This window comes from Squalius cephalus (genome assembly GCF_949319135.1).
Source record: "Squalius cephalus genome assembly, chromosome: 9".
NCBI lineage: Eukaryota > Metazoa > Chordata > Actinopteri > Cypriniformes > Leuciscidae > Squalius > Squalius cephalus.
In genome coordinates this window covers 11,176,825-11,199,418 of record NC_137130.1, presented here as the reverse complement: position 1 = coordinate 11,199,418, position 22,594 = coordinate 11,176,825, and the positions used below count along the sequence as shown (strand labels likewise).

Genomic DNA, 22,594 nt, shown 5'->3' with positions numbered 1-22,594 from the left:
CAACGATCGGGGTTCCAGATGCATCGGAACGGTCATAGACATCCATCTAAAGCAGTAGCTGTCAACTAGTTTTGCTTCAGAATCGAAATTCCTGTAGCTCAAGCAGTAGAGCATGGCGCTAGCAATCCCAATGTCATGGGCTCAATTCCCAGGGAATGCATGAATTTACGCTTTAGATAAAAGTGTCTGCCAAACACAGCTTTTAACAGGAAAAGGGTCTGTGTTGTTCCACTCAATGTTAAAGGCTTTTTTACATACATATGCTTGTATGTAAATTTTACTTTAGACATGAAGTGACGACTTTTTTTCATATAAACGTAAGGGAAAAGGGTCAAATATTGAAATCTTTTAATATTACCATGAACTGCATAGGCCCGACAATATGTAAAATTATTCATATTATCCATATAAAACGGATGTGCAGCCTTGATGTCATCATTAAAAGACATGAAAAGTGCTTCCTCCTTTTCAAAGCTAATAAGCTTATTTATTTTGCCATCACAACTATGCACAATTACATAGTTAGTTGCAGTTTATTTTATTATTGCATTTAGTGTCCATTTTTTGGTCTGTTCTGCTGCCAAATTTTGGGTTATGACCAACAATTTTGAGTTGCGATCAACAATTTGATGATAAACCAACCGTTTATAAATGGAGCAGACTGATGCAAGGAACAGTCTAATGTGAATGGCCTATTACACACTTCCTTCTTTTTCCTCCAATTGTTGAATTGCAGCCAAAATGTCAATCACTCCCCATCTTATATCACTCCACTCTCTTTGTTCAAAAGCAACCTTCCTGGAAGTGAGGCGATTCCAAGAGCAGTAGACCTGAGTGGTGAGGAAGACGGTCTCCTGTTTTAAACCTGAGGGATGAGCAGGGCCGCAGTGATAAAGTACAGGAAAACACATCAAAGGCTCGCAGTCAGTCGGGTCGCATAAAAGTGATGAAATTATTACTGCTGTTCTGTCATTTTTCCAGCTTTCAAACACCAAAAGTATTCAAGAATAAACAGCCATGTCAGTAAAAATCAACTGCAAGCTATTTTGTAAAATACATAGCTAAACTTGATTTAAACACTCGTTTAGAGTAAATATTTCATTTTGGTTGAGGTAATGAGGTGCATTTAAATGAAACGTGTTTTTCACAGCTGCAATACAGTCTGAAGTGCACTATTACTGGACAGAAATCTCCACAAACAGCAGAGATGGGTGTGGGAGGGAGATGTTTGGATTGAGATGCACAATTCTCCTTGATCTCCTCATCGTCTAAGACACCTCAGGATTTGGAACCCTTTTCCCAAAACTGGAGAGAAATTGGATGCGAGTCTGCCTTGTGGCATAACATTAATATTAATTAGAGTGCCTGATTCACTTGGTATTCCGCTCTGATAACTCGTGTTCTTGCAGGCTGGGTGCGTTCAGTTCTTCACTTTGAACACTTCCACTCCTCCAGCAAGAGTAATGAATAAGCACAAGTAAACATATTACATCTAATCTATTAAAAACAACAGCGAGTTTGACAGGGTTTTAAAGTGAATGTTTATTTAATAAGACATTGCAATAACATTGCAATTGGGAAAAGCTTAGCTTCATAATGGAATAGTCGGATGGCGTGTGAATATATGTGAGAGTATATATATAGCTCTCTCTCACCTGGGATCTCATTGCAGTCTCGGTGCTGGGAGCTGTTTCCCACACACGGCGTGGATTGAGCCCCGCACACTCGACTGCGCAGCTGCAAGCCCGAGTCATCACACTCAGACCACACCGACCAGGCCATCCACCCACCTGCACATAGACACGGCCACAAACACAGGGTTTAAAGAAACCGTTCACCCAAACATTAACATTCTGTCATCATTTACTCACCCTCATGTCATTACAAATCTCTATAACTTTCTTCTGTCAAGCACCAAAATAAAAAAAACTCAGAAGTTTAATAAAAGTGGTCCATTTGACATGGACTATATTCAAATTCATATTCTGAAATTGTTGCAAGGAGTCGGTTAAAATCATCCAATTCTTAAGTTTAACTCATTGACTCTGTGACCCAGTTGCAGTGGTTAACAGCTCAACGGAGAAGATTATCAGTAAACAATGACTTAAATTCTACTTTTATGACACTGTTGGGTGCTTTTTGAAGCTCAGTCCCATTAGAAAAGAGAAATGAGTACATTTTCAATTTATCCTTTTGTAGGTGCAAGGAAGAATGAAAATCCATCATAACATCAAAATAATCAACATAACAGTGAGTAAATAAGGCAAAATGGGTGAACTATCCCTTTAAATATAGTGGTCCAATTTTGTCCATCCTCACAGCTCAGGCACCAATCTAACCAGAGCGGCCCACCCACACACATGAAACAAATACCAGCAGAGTCACACGGGGAGGCACAAATAATCACAGTCTGAGGCAACACTTTCAGAGCAAGTGTACCAAGAACTTAACTTTGATTTCAAATGTATTTGTTTGCTGAGAAAATCCAATCTGTAAATATACACATTCCTTTCATGTTCCAGCTTTTAAGATGCTTGTCTAGACAATACGCAGTCTTAAAATTCTCTCAGAGCCTAAAAAAATGTGTCATTTATGAAGGGGGCCAACTGGGGCCAGATGTTTGAATCTAAAAGACTTTATTATCACTAGCTAGTCTCAGAGGATATCCTGGCATTTCGTAAAATGCAGATATAAAAGGTAGCCCTTCATTTATTTTCCAGACACAAACAATATATCATATAGAATTTCTTAGGCAGCACCCTAACTGAAATGGAATTTTATAAATGAATGAATGTTCTACATTCTGAGTTTGCTCTCAATATCAACTGGAATAAAAAGCTGAATATTCTAAAGGCTCTTATTTTTGTTTGTTTGTTAATTAAACTCTAGATCTGCCATTGACAGCATGGATTTGAGCTTCGTCGTAAATTTCAGTTGTGTCTAAAAGGAACAGCTGATTATTGTATGGCAACAGAATGTGACAACAGAGCTTTGCACTGCCAGAGTCTGCTCACACACAGCACACTTCCATATGCATGCAGCTCACATATGGTACCATCTGCAGCCTGGAGGACCCAGAAGCCCCTCTCTGAATCTAAAGAGTGTGTTTCTGATGATTGAAAGGTCTGAAATCATGCCTTCAATGCAGTGATGTTCAGTTGGTCATAAATAAACCACCCTGTTGAAAAGACCAGCATTTGTTGTGTTGCGGACGCTGCTGTGCTCGCCAGGCTTCTTAACTCTTTCCCTGCCAGCGTTTTAAAAAAAAGATTTTTAGACCATTTTCACAAAATGTCATGACCCCCAGAATATTTTGTTATATGAATATCTGAACATGCAATATATCAAAAGAAAGAATAGAGCTTCTGCTTTTAAACAAAAACAAAACAAAATAAACAAAAAACATTTTATTCTAGTTTCATGCATGATTTTTTATCAACACTTGAATGTGGGTAAGTTTTTATTAGAAAAAAAAAACATTTTGAACAAAAAGCTAAGAAAATCACACTTTTGTTAAAGACTATGTCCAGATCGGATTCAGAACAATGATCAAAACATAAATGTGGTAGATCACTTCCATTAACACCCCAAAAGCTTATACCAAGCCCTATACCACTTCCTGGGTCGAAAATCTATTCGGTAATGTTAGGCAGTTTTGAATTATATGCTGTTTAATGTTCATGCTATTTTACATCTATCGCTTGTTTCTGCTTCTGTTTTGATTCTGAGATTCTGTACTCTTTCAGAAGAAGTGTCATAGTGCTCCCTACCGTATAACAGTGGGCATTTCCGTCAATGGCAGGGAAAGAGTTAAAAGAGAAAACAATTTTTTTTAATTCTGTCATAATTTACATACTCCTGTGGAACACAAAACATTTCAGTGTATAGACAAAAACACTGAGACCCTTTTCAAAATATCTTCTTTTGATTTCCAGAGAAGAAAGTAAGTCATAATTTTGGCATGAAAGGAGAGTGAGTAAATGATGACAGAATTGTCACTTTTGAGTGAACTATCCAACCAGCACAATTTCCCTGGTCGATCAGCCTCCGAGATTTGCTGGAAAATACAATGCTGGTCAACCATGCTAATCTACGCTTGACTTTTCAGCAGGGTTGAAACTGCATGTGTCTGATTTGTGATAATAATGGCTGTTGATGGACAGATGACACATTGAGAAGCAACTATATTCTACTTACAGACAGAGGTAGAGCTCAGTTAGGAGAACATTGAGGGGTTTTTTGTAGCACATTTCACTTAAAGCATCATTTTTCCCATTCATGGTATTGGATTGGAGCTGATCTTACCATCACAGGTGTGTGTGTTGCAAAGGGCCTCCTCTGTGTGCAAGCCGATGCAGATGTCCCCTCCATTGGCAGGGACAGGGCTGGTGCATGTGCGTGTTCGTTGATAGTGCCCGCCTCCACAGGGCACTGAACACTGTGACCATGACGACCAGCAAGACCAGGCGCCGTTAACTGCACGGACCAAACACGCACAAACAAATACGACATACAAAGACAAACACAAAACAATCAGGCAAGCAGGGGGACACAATCATCCAAGCATCAGATAGCGGACGCAAATGCAGCACAAACAAGAAAGACGTTGTGGAGGATGCGAACACGATGTACCGAACTCAAAGATAAAACAGCATCAAACAGGCAAACACACAAAACAATAGAAAAAAATGAGTGGAAACTCGCAAAAGGCGGACAAGGCAAGCAAACATCTGTTATGGGATGTGATGTTGATCCAGACATTCAGAGCGCAGGAAAGAATGTCGCACGGGTCTGTTTCAAACTGCTTTATTTGACCCACAAAGCTCCTCACCGAACACTCGAGACTTGTTACAGCGAATGCCAGCTGTTCACTTTCTTTTCTTTTTTTAGTCTTGCTGAAAATTACAGATTAAGCAGATGGCTGAAATCTGGTTGGTCACCATGTTCCAAAAAACAGCTTTACCACCTTAAGCTGGTATAACCTACTCATTTGTTGTTTGTTCAAGATTGTCTACCAGCTAGAAACCAGCTATCATGTTCCAAATCACTGCCAGCACTTTAAACTAGATTTTCCAGCTCTGACCAGGATAGAAGCTTTGCTATTGTGAAGTGTCCCCCCACTTTAACAGGCCCTGCCACCATCCTCTCGATGTCTCATCAGACTGATGGAGGAGAAGGTTAGGGGTGGCTCCTTCTCTCTGCACTAGAAAGCACCGTTTAACTTCAGTGGATTAGCATGTGTGTACTGGGGCATGACTGAAGTGTGAAGAAAGAGCGATCACAATCACAGTGAGTCCAGCAACCTCGCACACTGAGAGAGAAGCCAGGCGTTGGATTGGAGTGCACGTCTGAGGTCAAAACGATGATTAAAATGGTTGGCTGATGTCAGTGATGTGTTTGAATCCATGTGCCCTACCCCCTTCCCCTCCACTTTATTATTTCAATCTTATTTTCTCGTCCTGCCTGAGTAGAAAACAGCATAGCAAATACTGTGTGGGTGATGTTCATTTGTCACACTCAGTTAGAGTTTAGAGCGGACAATGCATTGGCAAGTATCTGCCAATATGTCTAAAGAACCACATAAACCATTTGTTGGGAACTTTCAGGGTGATTGGTCACCCTGCACTTCCAAAACATAGCACCCTTAAACTGTCTGTTAGCATCCCTATACTGTCTGTTAGCACACTAAACTAACTATTAGCATTCTCTGTAAGCACCATTAAACTGTTAACAGCCTTAAACTGTCTGTTAGCACACATATACTGTTAGACTCCCTAAATGGTCTGATAACATCACTAAACTGTCTGTTACCATCTTTAAACTGTCTGTCATTAACACCTTAATGCCTAATCTGTCCGTTACCATGTCCAAACTATGTCAGCACCTTTAAACGGTCTGTTGGCACCCTAGAACTGTCCGTTAGAATCTTTAAACTGTCCGTTAGCATTATTAAATGGCCTTTTAGCATCCTTAAACTGTCTGTAAGCATTCTCAAACTGTCTGTTAGCATCCCCAAACACTATAGCAATAGCATAATGTAGCATTATGCTTAAAAACATAGAAAACAAAAAAGCAACTCCCTGTTCACCTACAGAAAATAAGCAAATTAGTGGCAGGTTTTGCTGTTCACATTTTCTTTATTAAACAAAAAAAATCTAGCTATTTTAGAAATTCAGTTTGATGCCATTTCATTACACACTTCACTAATAAAGTCCTGGTGCTAACTGGAAAGTACATATGATCTTGTGATTTCTAAAAAAAAAAAAAAAAAGAGTATTCCATTTAACCTTGAGTTCACGTCTTTTTGTAATTATGGTAAAACCTCTTAATTTGACCACAGCAGGCCCCTATGGGGCTTCAGGTTTCCATTAGCTAATGATATCAGTCATACACTTCACATACACTAATGGAAGCAGAGGCTTTACCATCATGATGAGCAACTACCTTGATTATAAGCATATGTGGGAGTCTATTAATGTGTGTACCTATGTAAAAGTGTTTCTGAGCGTGTGTGTTACCTGGACAGGGCTGTGGATTGCAGTCCTGATATTCTACTGAAGATCCCCGGCAGGCGGTGGGAACACTTTTGCCTTCTGCACTGGTGCAGGTGCGTTTGCGAGTGCGGTACCCTTTGGCACACTCCTGAGTACAAGTTGACCACGTCTCCCACGAAGACCACCCAGAACCTGTCAGTCGTACACCAGGCGTCCTGAGAAGCTCCTCAACTAGTGCTGTAAACATTTATTGCATGTTACCAGTTTGCCAATATAACCATAACTGAATTGAAAGGTTTCATAATTGATAAACTTTACACAGCTATTGAGCTGAATTAACAATGAACTGATTTGAGCTGAATAATGACACTATTGTCCTTTTAGAGATGCTTTACAGTAGAATTTGTGAAATTTACATCACTGATTCCACTATATTCCTATTTATTACTATGAAGTTGCTTTAAAACAACCTGTATTGTATAAAACGCTATATAAAAAAAGTTGAAATAACTAATTCCATGACCATGTTGAAGCGAAGTCCACACCATAGCTTAATGAAAACAATGCAGAGGAAAAATATAGTTGGAAACACAACCAGGGGTACATTTCCCATACAACGATGTAACTCGCTGCTTCACTATGGTTCATCGTTGAAGAGATCAACTGGTCACCACGACTGTTTCCCGAAACCATATTGTCGCAAATTGGTCGTTCAACCACATTGGTTAATGATGTCACGGAGGTGGTGGAGTAATAACTTTCTTTAATGAATCTGTTTGAGATCGAATTAATGCTAGATGTTTTGCTATAAATTACAGACATGGCATCTGAGGATTCATTCATCGGCTCGTTCTTACATACTAGAGCATGTACGCACTAGCCTGACGTTGTCATACTCAGATTCTAGTCAGAATGACTAACTTCCCAACCTAAACATTTTGTGGGCGGGGCTAAGTTCGGCTGGCATCCAGGCTACATACGCACCAAACGGCAACCTCCCTGTCTCTCTTTTGAAACCAACACGGAAGTGAATTAAACGGCAATTCATCAACTGGCCGCTTGAGGCTGGATTCAGAAGTGAGTCAAATCTGTATCTCCCCCATGTTAAAATGCCCAACTTTAAAGCAGAAAAAAACATGTTTACAGCCTGGTGCAAAAAGTGGCTTTGGTCTGTACAGCTAATTTTGCCCTTCATGACAACTGTGAGGGGGGTGAATTTTTTTATATCTCATCCGTTTAAATTATATTAAGCCTTAAATTTCTGCATAGTTAAGGGTGTCCACTTTTGAGTGACAGGTGGATTCCCACTGCTGTGGTCATTAGTCATCATTAGCTGTTTGTCTGCTGTCTGTTAGCCGTCACGTTACCTCAGTTCATTGTCTGACCGTAAAAATAAATAAATTCGGGAGTGACGCGCTTCCAAGATGGCGACGGTCGGCCACGCCCACTTTAGGCTTCAAAAACGGTCTTCAGAAACCTACGGGTGACGTCACGGACACTACGTCCATATTTTTTTACAGTCTATGGTACGCACATGCGCACTCTTCAAAAAAGGTGCTTTAAATCTCTTGACAAACTAAAAGACGTAAATGACATTTGTATGTATTCTAAATAATAGATACAGATTGTACTGAATGTCAGCTTGCTTATTTTGCTCAAGATAAGGATTTATTGAGTCCATATGACATGCAAACAAGAAACTATGCTTCTAAAAACAGGTCAAGAGCTGTCGTTCCAAACACACAACTTTGTGATGCTGCTTGCGAATGTTCGTTGGAACTTTGGTTTTAGGAAACACAGACTCGTTGAACTATGTTGATAACGACATAACGACATGTTGCGACCATAGTTGGCTAACAATGCTTTAGGGAAACACACCCCAGAACGATTTTTTCCAGCTGATAAACGATACAAACATTGACAGTCAAGCAGAATCCACCTGACTTTAAAGAGCATGAGCATTTAATGTGGTAGATGACATAACTGCAGCGCACTTATAAAAAACAGAATATTATCGTCCATTGGTGTGGATATAGTTATCGCTACAGTTATTGTTCTTGTGTGTGTGAATGCCCCTTTAGTCTTTTATAAGTATTGTATTATTTAAATGAATGGCCTTTTCCTGCAAAATTCAAGGTTACCTAAAAAAAAAAAAATGTCACGCTGTGTTTTACAGCATCTATGACAAAACATTCTGGTCACAGCAACCTGCACAAGGTGAATTCTGACACACTCTTGTCTCTAATGCATTCCTTGTGCACCTCAAGTGGTTGACCTCCTCTGAGTTTAGACAGGATGCTACAGTTAATCAATGTGGCGTCCAACATGCGCAAAGTGGGCAAGTGCTGAACTGTGACCCTGATATGTCATCGAGCCAGCAGTATCGGCTGACTCAAGTCTTATCATTTAGGTGCTCATTTAGGTGTGGGTGTGCATGAGAAATAAGGATCTATACACTCACAGTCTGTTTCACAGGTTACTGTCCCGTCATTGGGGCAGAAGCGTGTCTCCACCTTACGCTTGCCCAGTTGGAGCTCGTGAGGGTCAGCCAGTTGAGCCCGGCAGATGTAGCGTACTCTTTGCTCCTGCCGTGCCCCTCCCTGGGTTATGTTCACTGGCACCCAAGGGGTCCATGGGGTGTTTCTACGCACCTCTGGACAGGACTCCAGATTACACGCCTGGTACTCCTGCAATGGGGAGAAGATTGACACATTGATGACATCATCCAGTTGCTCATTCCTCATACACAGGGAACATTACCTCAGTTCCTAAGATGCATGAGAAGCTCCATAGCTCACCATTTTTGTGCCATGACTGTGAACAGTTAATAAAATGTAATGGCTCCTAGACACCCAAGGGGGTGTTACAGTTCTTTGCAAGGAACGTTAATTTGAGTCCTAATTAAGTCGATTAAATTTGAATTAATTGCAGCTCTTAAGAGAGTTGGAGAGCAAAGAAATCTGTCTGATTTAAAATGTAAGAGCAAAAGAGCATTTTAGGAAACTGAATGCTGTTTTGATTTGTCTTGATTTATTGTTCACTCCTTTCACAAAATAAGAAACCATTGTCCTAAAATAATTTAATGGAATTTTAAATGGTTCTTCAGTTAGTATGATTACTTGACTAAAAGGTTTAGTTAGAACTGGGACTTAGCAATTTATTTTTTCCTGTGTAAAAGACATTCAATTTCAATTAATTACTCTGCATGCCACAGGTTTTCATTACATCACGGGTGACAACTTCCTGTCATAATTTTAACATCACAATTTCTTTTTGTTTAAAAATGTATCCAAATGGAAACAGTTTATAGGGGAAACCGGGGCAAGTTGTGACACTTTCCCTCCAGTGAATATGAGTAAGTTCATTTTTTATAGGCACACAAAAAATAGCACACATATAAAATGAATATACTCAGTTGAAAGTGGGAGGACATTATTTATACACATATGAAAAATTTGTTTTATTTAATTTTCATTTTGAAGATGAGGAATGTAAATAACTACAAGGGCATTGGCAGGCTGTGTAGATGATCAGCTGAAAGTAAACGACAGCTTTAGAACTGCATATATTTTCAAAATTAAACAGTGTTCTGTGCAGATTTGTCAGGGCCACTCAGTCTATCTTGAATCACAAATAAGCTCCACTTTTACAGTGCATCACACATATCTTTCTGGGAGGAGAGCTGCTTTGGTTATCATGGTCAAGCAGGAGGCTTCAAGGCTACAGTTTGTGTGTGTAAGTGTGTGTACTTCAGGTGTACGTACCAGCGCACACCCTGGACAGCTATTTCCATTCTCACAGTTCCTGGAGCGGGAATGCACCCCTCCCCCACACTCTGAGCTGCACTTAGACCAGGGTGACCATGATGACCAGAAGATGGGCTGAGGGCACGACACCTTCTCATTGCAGAATCTGGTGAGCATGAAAAATATGCTTCACTGATATCATGAGTTTAGGATGGTCACAGAACATTTTTCAAGACACATAACTTAATCTGATTTATAAACTGTTACGTGCTCATGGGGTCCAAAAATGCCCCCACAAGGACAAGGATTTTGGATATTTCCGTTTTTTTCGTCAGACCACAAGAGCAAAATTACCTTTTTACCATTTTACCTTTTTCAGAGGGTGAAATTTGAAATCTAAATAATGACTGTTTTGGTTTAAAGACTCTGACAAACATTATAAGTGGATCTCAGGGGTCCATAAAAAAAGAATCTTCCTCATGTGAAAGCAACTATAATTTGAGGCTCCTTAATTATATTACCTAAAATTATGATACTTTTCAAGTTGTGTTTATTTTATTTTATTTAAATGTGCAAAGAAAAGACTCTCTTTTCTTACCTCTGTTCTCTGCTTTGCCCCACACACACTCGGCCACCATGCCTGGGTGAAGGATTGTTACAGGATCGCTGGCGGACTTCAAACCCAATCTCACAGCTTGTGCTGCACTGGCCCCAGGACGACCAGGGTGTCCATCCTCCATTCCTGCAGAAAAAAAGAAAGAAAAAACAGTGAGTGTCAGTGAATCTTTTTCGGCAACACTGCCGCATTTGATAAAGCTTATGTGATGTGATGAAAGAGAAAGAGAACAGCTTTGGTAAGGAAATTTGCTAAAGTGCTCTGTTTCTGCAGTGTATCTCGCATGATGAGAGAACTGCCACTTCTAGTAAAAACACAATTCAGTTTCAGCACCTTGGATGCAGGATGGCACAAAAAAAACTTTTACTTGCCTTGAACAGTTGGACACCTCAATGGTGGGACCTTCACAGTTTTTACCTCCACAGCGAGGGGACGGGCTATCGCATGCCCGCGATCGACAAAGACACGTACTGGTGCCTTCGCCATCATCATGGCTACAGGGTTGCCATGGAGCCCAGGGCCCGTATGCACCATCTGCGGTTTGGTTCCTCAGCTGGAATTAATGAGAAAAAAAACGAGTGAATTTGAAGGTTCGGTGCGTGCAGAATCTCAGTCCTAAAAAATAACGACCACAAAGCAGCTGCCTCAAGTGATGTTATCAATCATGCGGCATAGCACCTTTCACGCAACACAGATTTCAAAGCTGCATTGGGAGACTGACTGAGAGCTATGGAGACGGCAGACATGTGTCGAAACTTCAGTCATGCATGAAGCAGTGAGTGTGGTGGACTCTTTAAATGGCTGGTCCTTACCGGGCAGGCAGTGATATTCTGGAACCACTGGCTCATGTTGGAGCTGTCTTCTATGGTGGTGCAGCGGCGCTGCTTTCGGTCCCAGCCACAGTAAGGGTCCCTTGCATCCAAACATGTCCTAAAATAGAAGGAGTGAGAAAAAAAGAAAAAGGGAGATAGTGTATGAATAGTACTGTATATAATAGTCAACATTAAATTAGAATTGACCTTATTTACATTTAAAATGCACGTTCTTGGTCTTTGGATCAATTCCAAAGACAAGAAAAAAAAAAAAAAAAAAAAAAAAAAGTATATATATATATATATATATATATATATATATATGCACTGTATTCATATATATATATATATATATATATATATATATATATATATATATATATATATATATATGTGTGTGTGTACTTTATTTATATGTGTATAAATAAACACATCAAACGTGATCAGTAAACAGTACAGTACATCAGACGTGACAGTAAATACATTTATAATGTTCTTTTTCCCTTATAATCTTTCTATTTATCAAAGAATACTGAAAAAAAATTCTTGCAGTTTCCACAAAAATATGAATTCAATTTATTTACTATATATGATTAAATATATGAAATATATACATATGAATAAAAAAAATTCTACTGACATCACCATGCGGGCTATGGGATAACATAGGTATTTAAAATATCTAATATTTATTTTAATGCAAATAGCTATTTATTGTTTTAGCAAGACTTCATTGGGGTATGCAACAGCCACTTTTCATGATCTAGTCGATTCCCAGACAAATAACTGGATAAAATCAAGTTGAATATCCTGTTGCACTCTTAAACAGATAGTGAAAGAAAAATGGGTTGCAAATGAAAATTCACATTGACTTTTCAACTGGAGACATCCAAAATCTGCTTTCCTTGCTTAACATCGTAGATTAAAAACCTTGCACATTAACTGACAGCAGCCCTAGGCACTACAGTTCCCAGATAACAAATCTAAACCACGCCTGGGAGAATTTCCCATTCTTTCTACAAAACCATTGCTACGCAACACCTCGAAATTGATTAAATATTTGTAAGCTGCTAAAAAAAAAAAAGGCTTAATGAGGTGTAATTAAATCTAAACCCACTAATGAAGTTAAGCCATGAGTGCCGTTTTAAGGGCTCCGGAATTTGGGGCGGTGTGTTAGTAAAGCACCAGCAGCCTCACAACCTTCCCTTTAGCTTGAAAGACTCGATTTTGGCACAAGTGTATTGGTTTGTTTGCACTGGCCCTTTGGCGTTCCAGGCTCAAGGTTGAGGAAACACACAGAGTGTTGATACAGTGCAGAGTGCCAAGACTGAATCCTGCCGAGAAGGGAGATCGAGCTGGGCTGAGTGCTAAACCACTCCAACGCTTCAAGTCTGTCAGGAATATCAAGGCAAAAGGAAAATATATTGCCCTTCAACACTTTCATTTACACAGATCCTGAATGACCCTGTCGTAAAATGGTAAAAAGTGAAAATTCTGTCATAATGTGTTAAATCCATATGATTTATCTTTTTCAGTGGAAATAGGGCTAAGGATTGGGGTTATCTATACATACATTTTCCTATCATAAGAGCAATTTAAGGTTGAATTACTACCTTCATGTTTTTCAAGTTCACAGTCAGCGCAACTCAATGTGCCTACTAGCACTAAAGCAAGCAAGCATTTTCAATTAATTGTCTATAGGGTCATTCATGTCAACTCAACCAGAGGTCCCCAGCTAAAAACTTTGATTTCATAATTTTTTTTGTCAGGTGAAAGAAATACATAAATGAAGAAGAAAGACAACATATTAAATATCATGGATGTATATTTAATCCACTGTTTTGTAGAGGGGGGGGGGGGGGGGGGGGTCGGAATTACTATTTTCATCTCTGAGATTTGGAGCCAAATTACAGGGGGTACAAATTACTTTAGAAAGATGGCATTTTATTTTATTTTTACACAGAGATTGGTAGGTCTATTAGTGAAATCTGTTTACTTTAGCAATCTTTGTTGCATTATATACCAACAGTGACCATTAAAAAATGGGAAAAAGCACTTCTTGTGTTTTTTGCTCCATGTTTGCATACCTGTAACTCAATAAGTATTAAAGATATCTTAATATCCTTTTAAATTCTGGTTCTTAACAAACTTTCCTTTTGGTGTCTTCATTTTAAAGGCCCAATATGGTTCAATCCCAAAGATACAGAGATCTTAATGCAGCTCCATGAGTAAATTAATTAATTGTTCACATTTTCAGTGGTCAAAAACCAAATGTTGGACACTTTGCATACAGTTGAACAACAAACAATGTTGAAACTAGAAATGTATCTTGTTTTTTCTATCAACACAATTGCATAGAACATACCTGTCTAAGTGCCATAAATATAGTTTTTTCCAAAGTTTGCATGCCTGTAACTCTAAAAGTACTAAATATATCTTAATATCCTTCAATATTCTAATTCTTAATAAACTTTTCTTTTGGAATCTTCATTTTCAAGGCCCTATATGGTTCAGTCCCAAAGATATGGGTATCTCAATACGGCTCCATGTTTAATTGTTAAATTGTACCCGTTTTCAATGGTCAAAAACCAAATGTGGTTTACTTTTCAAACAGCTGTTACGTATTGTGTTTAAAGAGAAATGTCTGAAGAACAAATAATACTGAAACTAGAAATGTAGCTCGTTTTCCTCTATCAAAATAATTGCAAGTGCCAAAAAATATTTTTCTGAAGTTTACATGTCTGTAACTCAAGAAGTGTTAAAGATATCTCGTTTTAGATTCTTGTTCCTATGAAACTTCTTTGGGAATCTTAATTTTTAAGGCTATTTGGTTAAATCCCAGAGATATTGGGATGTCACGATATCTTATCTAAGTTACGATACTGCGTGTTTGAACTCTTGGTAGCTCCAGAAGCTGTTAAAATTAACAAAATTCTTTCTTCCAAATATCCTTGAAACTGATTAAAATAGAGATTCATATAAATACACTTTTGAGAGCAAGTTAACGTGCTTCAACTTGACCATTTCAGTGTATTTTTGGCACCCAGAGAGGTATGTTCTATGCAATTGTGTTGATAGAAAAGATCAACACTATACATTTCTAGTTTCAACATTATTTCTTGTTCAGATATTCCTCTTTACAAGAAAAAAGTATCAGCTGTACTGATAGTGACTTTGGTTTTTGACCACTGAAAATGTGAACAATTGACCAATTTACTCTTAGAGCCGCATTAAGATCTCCATATCTCTGGAATTGAACCATATAGGGCTACCAAGATACCAAAAGGAAAGTTTGTTAAGAACCAGAATCTAAAAGGACATTAAGATATCTTTAATACTTATTGAGTTACAGACATGCAAACATGGGGCAAAAAACACAAGAAGTGCTTTTTCCCATTTTTGAACAGTCACCGTTGACATATAATGCAACAAAGATTACTAAAATCAACAGATTTCACTAACAGACCTACCAATCTCTGTGTAAAAATAAAATAATGATGCTGCCATCTTTCCACAAAACAGTGGATTACTCACTAAATATACATCCAAGACATTTAATATTTTGACTTTCATCACTATTTATCTTTTGTATTTTTTCAGAAAAAATATAAACAAAATCCAAAAATTTATGCTGGGGAATTTTCTGAAATTTGGTTGATTTGCTACGGAATGACCCTAAAGCATGGGTGTCCAAACTTGGTCCTGGAGGGCCGCTGTCCTGCAGAGTTTAGCTCCAACTTGCCTCAACACACCTGCCTGGAAGTTTCTAATATGCCAAGTAAGCCCTTGGTTAGCTGGTATAAGCGTGTTTAATTGGGGTTGGAGCTGAACTCTTCAGGACAGTGGCCCTCCAGCAGCAGGATTGGACAATCCTGCCCAATAGCAACTGAGTGGCAGGCTCATGTGAGGGATTGTGGGACTGACAGCAGAGCAGAGCAAGCAGTAAGAAGCAGTTTAGATATACTCAACTTTATGCAAAACTGCTTAAGTCATCCGGATTCAGTCATAAGTCTTTTCAAAAAAGGGTTTCTGCATCCAGTCAATATGGGTGCTGAAACGAATATGCATCAACTGCATCAGACGTGAGGTGCATGAAACAGGCCTGATTATTATCTTCTCATTAGTTTCTGACTAAGTTTTGGCAGCTATAACGCAACAGTAATAAACAAGAATAAATTGGCTGGAGCACCCCTAGCATCATATATAGTGCATGATTGATGAAATAAAAGGCTCCAACCAATTAAAGGATGTGTGGATAGAGAGAAGAACGACAACTTCCTTGTGCACATCAAGGCCAAATTACCCCCCATTACAGAGGGCAGGAACACAAGCCCTCAGGGCGCTGACCTACGAGAACTACCCGTTTAAACAAAAACGTTTGCAGTGATTTTATTAATTACAGTGGAAGATCCACTCCCACGGACCAAAGTGAAAGCCAGCCGTCCATGTAATCTCTTAAGACTATGAAAATGTGCCGGCATGGAAGGAATGCTGATTTGACATTCCGGTGGGCATACAGCAGTAGCGTGTTTTACTGATGAGCTCAGGATACGGCCCTGGGGCACTGCCAGGACTCGACTGCTCTCAGGACTCTGCCAGCTGACCTAGTGGAGAAAAAAAGTCAATTAACAGCCTCCTGAAGGTGTCTTTTTTTCTCCTGAGTTCTGCGACTTGCACTCCGTAGAGAGAGATTTTCACAAGCTGACCACGGTCTCAGAAGAAAAAGGACAAACACAGCAGAAAAACTCAGCCGTCTAGCCTTGCAACTAGTCACACAGCTCACATATTTTAAAAATAACCTGCTGTGAAAAATAAGTTAGTGCACTTGAGGGCCAATTTAAAGAATTGCACCTTAATTCATGGTTCCTGTGCATGGAAAAAGTGCTAAAACAAAAGCAACACAAACCAACACGAACAGCGCACTATTTCAGCAGCAAAGCCACAAGACATTGCTTGTAAAATTTTAAATAGTGCAAAAAAATGAAGTAATACATAAAACAATGTGGCAAGGCAGCGGACAGAAGACAATCAATCTTTTGCGGTTTAATAGAGGTTTTAAAGTCATTGGGAGGGCTGTAAAAAATACTGTCTTATTTTATAGGCCTTTAAAAAAGATGAACAAAGACAAATAGTTATTGCTGTCCTTTTAATAGCAATTCATGACCTTTTCATTGTAAACAAGGGCCAAAGTTTTGTTTTTTATGGATGCACTATGAACACTATGCTCAGAATCAATAAAGCTAACCAAGCTACGTCAACACACATTTATGGTGCTTTTCCATTACCAGTACCAGCTCGACTCGACTCGCCTCGCCTCGACTCAGCTCGGCTCGGCTCGATTTTCGCACCGTTTTCCATTGCAGATAGTACCTCCACAATAGTACCTGGTCGTCATAGCGACGCCGCAGGGAACTGCCGTGACTTAATCTTTTACGCGAGACGCGCGAGACACACCCGCTACCCACACACACAGGACAATGGAGGAAATCGAGTGTATGCTGTTTTTGGATGTTTTTGTTTTTGTTTATTGCTGTTTTTTTATTCGGGATACTCCGTCTGGCGCGTGCAATGATGACGCAGTGAATAGTGATTCTCTCTGACCAATCAGCAGTCTGCCGCGTTTTCACGTCACATTTTAGCATCGCCTCAGCTCGCTTAGAACCTCGCCGGAGGTGGTACGAAAAAAAGTACCTGGAAGCAGGTACAGGTACAACTTTTACACAGTGGAAAACCAAACAGAGCCGAGTCGAGTCGAGCCGAGGCGAGCTGAGGCGAGCTGGTACTGTGTAGTGGAAAAGCGCCATTAGTATACAAACCCTATAATTGTCAATTAAATTCTCTGCATGTTACCGATGATACAGTTAATATTTTAGGAAAACGCCAGAGCCCATAAATTACAGCTTTTCCACACACACACCAAACGCTGACAGCTTAGCTTAGACAGAGATAAGATGGTCAGGTGTTTTAATGGCTTCATCTCAGGAGAAAAGATGCTATTTGTCAGAAGTTCAGGACAGCGGAGTTTGAGACATATTGCTTGTCTTAATCAAGAATGGGAGAAAGCGCATGAGAAAAATGGCTTTATTTTGGGACTCTGCCAATGGAGAGTCAGTTAAAAGCCTGTGGTAATAAATGCTCTCACCTTCAGATTACTTTCTTTCCCTGCCTTTCCTCTCTCTGCAGCTCCTCCAGTTGCTCAAGTACTGGGCTGTGTGCTCAAACAAGCTGCAAGCTCTCAAAACCCGTGTTTTTTAGCACCCTGTTGACAAGCTGGCGACAAGCTGGCTGTAAATTGTTTGGTAAAGACGGGGCCTCTGAAATGAGAATTTCTTACAGACTGTCTACAGGGCTTAGCCACAGGTAAAGGGCAAAGACCCTTTTTAGAAAATATATTTATCACCACATGATCAGGGGGAATTTGATGATGTTAAATGGCAGAAATTATACGTTTTTGACTAGGAAACAAAGTTGTGCTTACAAATTGGAAACTACATTTTATGAAAGCACTGACTTTTCTCACTTCATGGAAAATGGCAGCATCTTCAACATTTGTAATTAGGTACATACATCTATATTTTTCTGTTTTATGTGCTGTTTTATTATAGCTGGTGTTACCTGCAGCACTTTCTTTGTTCCTATTTTTCAAAAGCATATAAAAGGTAAATTAATGTAGTGATTAAATATTTTGATCATCATCAACAACAACACAACCACACATGGTGGAACCTTTTTGACATTATGAGGGTTGCCATAGAAACATGTCATGTCTGAGAACGTGCTCTGCTCAGAGTAAAATCTCAAGTTGTCAGCTTGTAATTGCGCTTATTTTAACACAACATGAACACAGCATTATGGAGGAGACAATTATACTGGTGCAACGTGAGGTTAAGCACACAAAGGTGATAGATCACGATTCCCTCCCTGCCAAAATCAAACCAGCAATTTTCCTAAAACTGAGAGACCCAAGACTTTGTCATAAAACTAGTTTCATGACTTGTAATTAAATATTGCTGTTTATTATAATGTATTGTTATATTGGTCTACTAAAACTGTTTTAATGTTAATGTTTTTGAAAAAGTATCTTTTGTTCACCATGTTTTTATGCTTTTACTAAATAAATGAATACAGGAAAAGGAGTAATATTGTGAAATATTATTACAATTTAAAATAACTTTTCTATTGTAAACTTGCACTAATTGTATTTTAAAATGTAATTTATTTCTGTGATGTAAAGCTGAATTTTCAGCATCTTTAGTCTTTAGTGTCACATGATCCTTCAGAAATCATTCTAATATGCTGATTTGGTGCTCAAGAAACATTATTATTGTCAATCCTGCTTGCTGCTTAATGCTTTTGAGGAAACCATGATGCATTTTTTAGGACCCTTTGATGAATAAAAAATTCAAAAGAACATCATGTATCTGAAAGAGATCTGAATTTTTTTCAATGTAAATGTCTATTTTTCGCTTTTGATCAGTTTAATGTGTCCTTGCTGGCTATAAAGTAGTAATTTATAATAAATAAATAAAAAAGCTGTAATACTGCTTTTATTTTTATCAACACTTGAATATGGGTAAGTTTCAAGAAAAAAGCTACATTTTGAGCTAAAAGCTGAGAAAATTGCGTTTTTGTCAAAGACTACGTCTGGATCAGATTCAGTAGGATGAACAAAACATAGATGGAGTAGATCCAGTCCATCAACACTCCTAAAGCTTCACAGTCCTAACCACTTCCTGGGTCGACATTTCACTTGGTAACATTATGCCGTTTTGATTTAAATGCTGTTTATTGTTGATGATCGCATTATTTTTATTATGCAAAATATTACATTATTTTGTTATATGCATCTGATTACATGTGAGATCGCTAGTTTCTGCTGCTTCTTTTCCTGTGTTTTAATTAGGAGATTATGTAGCCTACACTGTACCGTATAACAGTGAAAACACGGAAAGCTGTAAAACTCATCAATGGCAGGGAAATGTTTTCTCATAAAAGACGAGAGAACTCGTAAATAACGCGAAAGAGCAAACTACAACAGCTATTTGGTTGGAAGTAGTAAGTACTTTCAGAGCATATTCAAGAAAACAAGGCTTCAAAAAATATCCAGGACTTCCTACACCCCCCACAATCCATAAAGCAAGAGAGATCTAAAACTGCAACATACAGTGATTGTTACAGCAAAAATCCTCCAAAAACACTCTGATGTGACCAAGCATCTCTGTAGACATGGGAACATGGGTTTGCCACATCACAAGAAGTGGGAAAGGAAAGCTGTAAAAACATATTTGTGGTTTTCTGAGTAAAGCTTGTGGTTTGGGCTGTTTATAGTATGCTCTGCTTGTGAAAGATGTTTGTAACCTCAAACCCACATTCCTAACAGCGCTCCAAGACATCATCACATCATCAAAACTGTCAGCACTGACTGCGCTGCTGTCTCTAATTAGGCTGCTGTATGTAAAATAATTCACAAATAGACCTTAGTCAGGGTAGACGCCATAATTAATTTGATGAAAATTAAGCTGTGAGGTTGTCATGTCTTAATCATGTCATATTTTCACAACCCATGTTTATTTTTTTGTAGTTCTTTGCTCATTGGAAAACTTTTTGGAAAGACTTTTGCAATATTTTGTTGGCTGAATCAAGGACGAGTGAACCCAAAGCCAGCCTAATTATTCGGTACATCACTTCTCCAAGACCAATTAGTCGAGTGGTTGTTTTTGAAAATTATGCAGTTTTCACATCCCCACTAAGATCCATTGGCTGTATATAGCCTTGGTGTAAATAGTGAATATCAGGAGCACCTTTATCCCACCCACACCTCCGCTGCTTAGTGCTGCACTATCGGTAGAAATCACAGTAAGGATCCAGCCCATCAACTCAACTTGCACATTTGTTTCATCGCTGATTAGGAATCGCCATTTTTGAGTTTATCGATCTGGCCCAGCCGGTTGGTCCCTTTAGATCCCATCAAACAATCAGTCGGCTGATTAAAGTAAATTAGTTTTTTAAAGCAGAGGCGAGAGGCCAATGAACATTAGCAGAAAAGTGAATTGCGAGGGATCAAACTTTAATTATCACACTGCTTTCAAACAAGAGCCACCAACAATGTAGATTAAGTCATTAATAAACACTTCTCCAAAGGCAAGAGCGGGGAGACTCTTTGTCTCTTTTCATCTGTAAAGAGAAATAGCTGCAAAGGGGCAGCAACTGTGAACAGAAGCATAACGATTTTACGCAGAGCCATTACATTTTGAAAAGCCTGCTATTCTTTTATCGGTTTTGTTTGCATTGATTTGATTCGTTTCATCACAACAAGGGCAAAGAAGAATTTGTCTCTCACATCACTGATGCAATCTCACATCCCTTATTTGCATTTGACCTACAAAAATGTTCTTTAGGTTGCTTTGGTCCAAAAGTCAACTTACCAAACAACAACAATGTGTTCTATATGGGGCGCCAATATAAAACCTGGAGAAAAATAACTTCTTTTTTTTTAGATTGCACAAAAAAGTCTTTACAAAAAAATATTATATCTAAAGTTATGCATTAAGATCTATATTTATATTCTAAGGTATTATTAGACATACATTGTCTCAACTACTATTTCCTGAGAATCATTGAAATTAAGTTAAAAATAGTGTCTCTTTCTTCCGAGGAACACAAAAGCAAAAATTATGAAGACTGTGCTGTTAGTTTTTCCAAAGAGGGCACAAAAATACCATAAACATGACATCATTTTTATTTTTCATAAACGCCTAAGCTATACAATGTATAAATTTAGGCATATTTCCTATACTTTAGAAAGTGTTTTCTGATCATTCTGTCCAAATTGGGCTGTTATATGCTAAACATTTTTTTACTTTTTTATTTATAATAATGGTAAAATATGGTACAATTTAAGATTACGAATATAACAAATATTACATTTATGAAGCACTTATAAATATCACAAAACTAGCTTGTAATATGCTAACATATTTTTAAAGCATTTTTAAGTAAATATCAAGTGTAGTGTCAGTTCTGGCAGGTCACGTTAGTCAAGCTCTCATCAGCTGACTCTCAGCTGATCCACATCTACCTATAGGAATACGACGCCTATCACTGTATCCTTCAGTATTATCAGCAGCTATCGCGTTTCTCAGGAGCTAATTACCCTCCTCCATCCTCAGCTCCTCCTCTCATCAGTCAGGATTGGCATTCGGATTCCCCTTGAATCAGAATAAATTCTCGAATTTTGTACTTTAAAATCTTGAATTAATGATATCTGCAATACATTCATGTTGGTTCTGTTCTGTTTCCCCTAAGGAGGTTATTGCTGCTCTTATCCATGCTAGGCTGCAGGGATGCGCAGGGAGTTCTTGCCCAGAACAGAACCATACCGCCAATCCTAACTGTATGCTAATTGTCATTCGTATTTGACGATAGTGGTCATGACAGAAATGGCTGTTACATGCTGAATGTTGGTTTGTTTTTGAAATGCACTTAGTATTACAGCTAGCTATATTTACAAAATGTCTTAGCTGGATTAAGATAAGATGGATTAAGAGTAAAGTCACCAGGCTTATAAAGTTTTTAGCCAGAAATTCTACATTTTTAGATAGGTCAACAATGATCATTTTAGCTAATGCCTTAATTTTAAACCAGTTTGAATATGCATGCACTTCCTGGTTTGAAGGCCTAACAAAATGACTTAAAGGGAGGCTGCAAACAGCACAAAATAAATTAATAGGGCCATATTAATTATTTAAAATAATAAATGGGCCATAGGTCTCATATAGGTAGGTCACAATTTGTTGAGCTTAACTGGCTTCCTGTTGAGTCGCGTGTTATTATGTCAAGACTGACCATGACCCATAAAATACTGTATGGTAATGTCCCAAATTATTTGTTGTGTCTTATTACTAAGGTGAAGGACACACACACTAT

General features: G+C 38.5%; 1 protein-coding gene across 5 annotated transcripts in view; it reads right to left on the bottom strand.

Annotated features, from left to right (window-relative positions):
• Nucleotides 1-22,594, bottom strand: part of sema5ba (sema domain, seven thrombospondin repeats (type 1 and type 1-like), transmembrane domain (TM) and short cytoplasmic domain, (semaphorin) 5Ba) — a 207,036-nt gene that overhangs the window by 8,679 nt on the left and 175,763 nt on the right. For 4 of the 5 annotated variants that reach the window (XM_079880361.1, XM_079880360.1, XM_079880363.1 and 1 more), the window contains 8 exons: nt 11,669-11,786; nt 11,228-11,409; nt 10,839-10,982; nt 10,259-10,406; nt 8,956-9,181; nt 6,519-6,731; nt 4,306-4,476; nt 1,656-1,790 (listed from right to left, as the gene is read on the bottom strand). In XM_079880361.1, the coding sequence (XP_079736487.1) occupies nt 1,656-1,790; nt 4,306-4,476; nt 6,519-6,731; nt 8,956-9,181; nt 10,259-10,406; nt 10,839-10,982; nt 11,228-11,409; nt 11,669-11,786 (1,337 nt within the window). The remainder of the gene's footprint in view (nt 1-1,655; nt 1,791-4,305; nt 4,477-6,518; nt 6,732-8,955; nt 9,182-10,258; nt 10,407-10,838; nt 10,983-11,227; nt 11,410-11,668; nt 11,787-22,594) is intronic. The other variant, XM_079880364.1, reaches the window with a different exon arrangement.